This window comes from Gekko japonicus, unplaced genomic scaffold (assembly GCF_001447785.1).
Source record: "Gekko japonicus isolate JY-2015 unplaced genomic scaffold, Gekko_japonicus_V1.1 scaffold3822, whole genome shotgun sequence".
NCBI classification, from domain to species: domain Eukaryota; kingdom Metazoa; phylum Chordata; class Lepidosauria; order Squamata; family Gekkonidae; genus Gekko; species Gekko japonicus.
This window is the reverse complement of record NW_015176088.1, coordinates 78,916-84,491: the sequence shown is the minus strand read 5'-3', so window position 1 is coordinate 84,491 and position 5,576 is coordinate 78,916. Positions and strand designations below refer to the sequence as shown.

The 5,576-nt window shown below is 51.3% G+C and overlaps 1 protein-coding gene across 1 annotated transcript in view; it reads right to left on the bottom strand.

Annotated features, from left to right (window-relative positions):
- Positions 1 to 767: 767 nt before the first annotated feature.
- LOC107123487 overlaps positions 768 to 5,576 on the bottom strand; it is a 15,982-nt gene continuing 11,173 nt past the window's right edge. Inside the window, exons 5-6 of the mRNA XM_015426742.1 lie at positions 4,179 to 4,360; positions 768 to 857 (exon numbers count right to left, since the gene is read on the bottom strand). Of these exons, the coding sequence (XP_015282228.1) occupies positions 768 to 857; positions 4,179 to 4,360 (272 nt within the window). The remainder of the gene's footprint in view (positions 858 to 4,178; positions 4,361 to 5,576) is intronic.

Here is a 5,576-nt window from a genome sequence, read left to right as displayed (position 1 = left end):
CAACTCCAGGTTGGGAAATTCCTGAAGATTTGGGGGCAGAGCCTGACAAGGCTGAAGTTTGGAGAGGAGGAGGAGGAGGAGAAGAAGAAGGAGAAGAAGAGGAGGAGGAGGACGAGAAGATTGGATTTATACCCCGCCCTTCACTTGGAGTCTCAGAGCAGCTTGCAATCTCCTTCCCTTCCTCTCCCCACAACAGACACCCTGTGAGGTAGGTGGGGCTGAGTGAGAGAACTACCCTTGAGAGAACAGCTCTGAAAGAACTTATGACTGACCCAAGGTCACACCAGCAGCTGCATGTGGAAGAGTGGGGAATCGAACCCGGTTCTCCCAGATTAGAGTCCGCACTCCTAACTCGGCAGAGATGTGATGCCATTGGAGTCCACCCTCCAATGCTGCCATTTTCTCCAAGGGACCTTATAGAGTTGCCAACCTCTAGGTGGCAACTGGAAATCTCCCACCGTTACAATTGATCTCCAGGCGGCCCGAATGCAGTTCTCCCGGAGAAAACGGCAACTTTGGAGGGTGGGATTTATGGCATCATACCCTGTCGAGGCCCCTCCTCTCCCCAAACCCTGCCCTCTCCAGGCGCCACCCCCCCAAATCTCCAGGTATTTTCCAGCCCAGATCTGGCAACCCTGGGAACTGATCTTAAATTTGGAGATCTGTTGTAATTCTGCGGAAACTCCAGGCCCCACCTGGACAGTGACAACACTTCACCCCCCCCCAGGTGCTCCTTCCACACACACACACACACACACCAGTCTGCATCATGTGGTCAGACCAGCTGTACATACATACCTCAGCAGGCAACGGTTCCCCGAGACACATTCCCCCAAGCACCGGCCAACATCGATTTCCTGTAAGATTTGCAAGACAAAGAGCAGGAAAAGAATGACTGGCGCTTCCCCACTGGGCAAAACAGCCAGAAATCCGAGGAAACCCCCTACTGGTTACCAGCTGTGGTCTGTGTGGTCCTTACTGGTCTCAGTTATAGAAACAACCAGGGACACGTTTCATATATAATGCAATAGATACTATATTGAAATTCTATACAAAGTGTAAATTAATTTTTAAAGTGCTTAATTCATACATTTATAAAATACCACCTATTAATTCATACATAAGAATCTCAAAGGAGCTGCGGTGGCTCAAGTCATTAAGACGCTGAACTGCAGGCTGTGGAAGGTTGGTAGTTCAGCAGTTCGAGACCCAAGTGCCGCATGACGGAGTGAGCTCCCATCTCTAGTTCCAGCTCCTGCCAACCTAGCCGTTCGAAAGCAAGAAATTGCAAGTAGATAAATAGGTACCACTTTGGTGGGAAGGTAACAGCGTTCTGTGCGCCTTAGCGTTTAGTCATGCCGGCCACATGACCACGGAAACGTCTTTGGACAGCGCTGGCTCTTCTGATTATCAAAGCTTATGTTCCGAATAGGAAACAATAACCTTCACATCAGGCTCCAATCCAGTCTGCTGCACGCTATGAAATGCTAGAATGCCTTTACCTAGGGGCCTTACTGGTCTAAGACAACTCCACATCCAAGCCGAACGGCTGGAAGACGGGCCGGCCCGCAATGTAAAGGCTAAACTTTTGAAAGGTATTATTTTGCCGCAATCCAGAAGAGGTAGCCGTGCTGGTCGGTTGCCACCTAGAGAGCTCAAGACCTTGCCGCACCTCGAAAGCCACAGATTGACTGTGGAACAACATTTGCTAACACCTTAGTAAAGGGAAAGGTTTCCCTTGCTTGAAAGCCGGTCGAATCCGACTCTAGGGATGCGGTGCTCATCTCCGTTTCCAAGCCGAAGAGCCAGCGCTGTCCAAAGACGTTCCCGCGGTCATGTGGCCGGCGTGACTAGACGCCCAGGCGCACGGAACGCTGTTACCTTCCCACCAAAGTGGTGCCTATTTATCTACTTGCACTTTCTTGCTTTTGAACTGCTAGGTTGGCAGGAGCTGGGGACGGAGACGGGAGCTCACTCCGTCACACGGGGCACTCGGGTCTCGGACTGCCGAGCTACCGACCTTCCGGTCTTGCAGCTCCGCATCTTAACCCCTTGAGCCACCGCAGCCCTTCACGGTAACACCTTAGAGACCAATAATCTATTTTTTCCGAGGGCAGAAGCTTTTATGAGTCAAAGCTCACTTCATCAGATATGAGCAGGGCTGAAGATCTATTTGCATTTATATCCAGGCCAGAAAGTGGGTGGGGAGTAGAAGGAAGAGCAAGTGGTAATCAGGATGCAGAGGCACAGGTATGGTGGCCAACCTCCAGGTGGCAGCTGGAGATCTCCTGGGATTGACCTCCAGGCAACATTGAGCAGTTGGAAGGTGGACTTTGCAGCATTCTATCCCACTGAAGTCCCTCTCCGCTCCCCAAAAACCCACCCTTCTCAGGCTCCACCCCCAAAATCTCCAGGTATTTCCCAGCTTGAAGCTGGCAACCCTAAAGTAAAATAAATCTGTGATTTAGCTTGCAGGCCAGAGAGACCCTTTCGTTGGATACTTTTCTGCAGGGCTTTTTTTTTTTAGAAAAAGCCCAGCAGGAACTCATTAGCATAATAGGCCACACCCAACAGCAGAAACACATTGGCATATTAGGCCACACCCCTGACAGCACAGCTCATTGGCATATTAGGCCACACCCCCATGTTACCAGAAGTGCGCTCATCCAGCCACATCCACCTTTTGCTTCTTATTCTGTTTACCTTGTTTGTTGTCAAAACCCAGGGCTTTTTTGGTAAAAGAAACTCCTTTGCATGTTAGGCCACACCCCTGACAGCACAGCTCATTAGCATATTAGGCCACACACCCCATGCCTTCCCTTGGCTTGCCCTCCCCAATCCTTCCAGGGGCCCCCCTGGCCCGCCCTCCTCAGAATTGCCTGGGGGTGTGTGTCGCTCTCCAGGCCTTCCCTCTGTAGCCACACACGCGCCGAGGTTTTTGGCTGTAGTGGGCGTGGCCAACTCTGAAGCCAGCCGGAACCCCATTCCTGTGCGTTCCTGCCCCCCAAATAGCCCTGGTTTTGTGTGTTCAGGACACACCCACCCCTAATCTCCACTGCGTACACCTGTCAAAATGGGTCCCCAAAAGGTTTCAGCCGGGGTAAAATGGTTAGGCTCTAAGATGCCACAGAGTTCTTTTCTTATTTTGCCGCATGGCCACTGGCTTTAAAGGGGGATTGGACGGATTGGCGAGGGAAGGTAGTCACACGGATCACTATTAGCCATGATAACAAAGTGGAACATCCACCTTCAGAGGTGATCTACGAGACGCAGGGATGCGAATGTTACGTTCATGCCCGGTCTGAGGGCTTCTCGTGAGGTATCGGGTTGGTCAATGTTTGAAACGGCATGCTGGACCACACGGACTTCTGGAGTGTCTATCTAGTGGGAGTCTTCTCGTGTCCATCACCGCATTCTACAGACATGGAGAATCAAAATACTCCTTCATTTGGAGTACTGTGTACAGTTCTGGTCACCACACCTCAAAAAGGACATTATAGCGTTGGGAAAAGTGTGGAAAAGGGCAACTAGAATTCTAAAAGGGTTGAAACAGTTTCCCTATGAAGAAAGGTTAAAGCGCTTGGGGCTCTTTAGCTTGGAGAAACGACGGCTGAGGGGTGACATGACTGAGGTTTACAAGATTATGCATGGGATAGAGCAGGTCGAGCAAGAAGTCCTTTTCTCCCTTTCTCACAATACAAGAACTTGTGGACACTCCATGAAATTGCTGAGCAGTACTTCTTCGCCCAAAGTGTGATTAACACATGGAATGCACTGCCACAGGAGGAGGTGACAGCTACAAGCACGCAGTTCCCCAGGCTATGAACATGCTAATGGAGGAGCTTTTTAATAGCCTGGGGAACTCCTACAAGATAATGACTCAGCCCTACCCCACCTTCCTGAGTAGATATAAATCACCCGGCTACTATTTTTCTCCTCACCACGACACGGAGAGTACTCCATCTTTCTGTGTTATACCTCTGAGGATGCCAGTCACAGCTGCTGGCGAAACGTCAGGTCCCAGAATGCTAAGACCATGGCCACACAACCTGGAAAATCTACAGCAACTCATGAACTCTGGCTGGGAAAGCTTTCGAAAACATATATGTTTGCTGCTTATAGAGGAAATATATATATATATTTTAAAGGCAGAAGGTAACCAGAGCTAGCCAACTGACCTTCAAGCGCTCCTGCCTTTTCCCGGCGGAGTTGAGTCGGACTTCGAAGTAATATTCCCAATGGGAGACACGGTAGCAAGACTCTCTCAGCTCACAGCTCTCCAGGGTCTGGACCACATCATTCCCGTTGGGACTTTTCAGCAGAGCCACATCAAAGCGTATGGGCACGCAGAGCAGCCCGTCTGAAACGACAACCAGGGTCACTTTTTCTCACCATCCCAGGCAAGGTGGGATTCGGGCCTGTTCTAGGGAGGGTTGCCATCAGATCTCCAGCTAGGGTTGCCGCTGCAGTCTTCCCTCCAAGCTGAGTTGGGGCGAGCTAGCTCACAGTGTTTTAGCCTCCGGCTCACACGTCTTCGACCGATTTCCCACAAGCCGCTGCTCCACGTTGGCTCTTCCCTTTGCCCTGATCGTACATGTCCAGGGGTCATTTCCTGCAGGAGCACACAGGAGCGGAGCTCCGGCAGTAAAGAGCCCAGGGGGCGGGCACATGCAACAAGCCCCACCCCCCGCTCCCAGCAGCCCTCAGTCAGAGCAAGAAGCAGCCAGGTAGGTTGAAGAGCTCCCACCGGCCCCCTGGTCCAAGACAGCCCGGTGGCACTTTTAAGACCAGGTTTTATTCAGGTACAAGCTCTCCCTTTCTTGAAGGACATACTGCCCCTTTCCCCCCCCCCCCAATAGCTAGCAATCCAAAACAGTCCAGTGGAGCCTGAGTGGTGGGTGTTGCCTTCTGACACACTGCCGGTGATGTCAGGGGGCGTGGCATATGCAAATAAGTTATGCTAATGAATTATGCTAATGAGCTCCTGCACCTCTTTTTCTACGAAATGACCCCTGTACGTGTCAATTTCGCACTGAGTGCTGCGCGGCCACATTTTGCCCCGCAGCTCTGCCTGATTTCCCCCCGCGTCTATGCAAGGAAATTGGGGAAATCGGAGGAAACTGGGTGAAGCTGCGGGGCAAAATGCGGCCGCGCAGCACTTACTGTGAAATTGACATGTACGATCGGGGCAAAGGGAAGAGCGAGCACGGAGCAGCGGCTTGTGGGAAATTGGTCTTTTTGTCTTCGCTCAGGCAGGGATGGCTCCAGAGCAAACTAATTTATACAGCAGTCAAATTGCTTGCTCACAGGGGTCATCTTGTAGAAAAAGAGGTGCAGGAGCTCATTAGCATAACTCATTAGCGTAACTCATTTGCATATGCCACACCCCCTGACATCACCGGAAGTGTGTCAGAAGGCAACACCCGCCGCTCAGGCGCCACTGGACTGTTTTGGATTGCTAGCTATTGGGTGGGGGGAACATGCAGATCTGTCTTCACAGAGGAGGGAGAGCTTGTACCTGAATAAAACTTGGTCTTAAAGGTGCCACTGGACTGTTTTGGATTGCTAGCTATGGG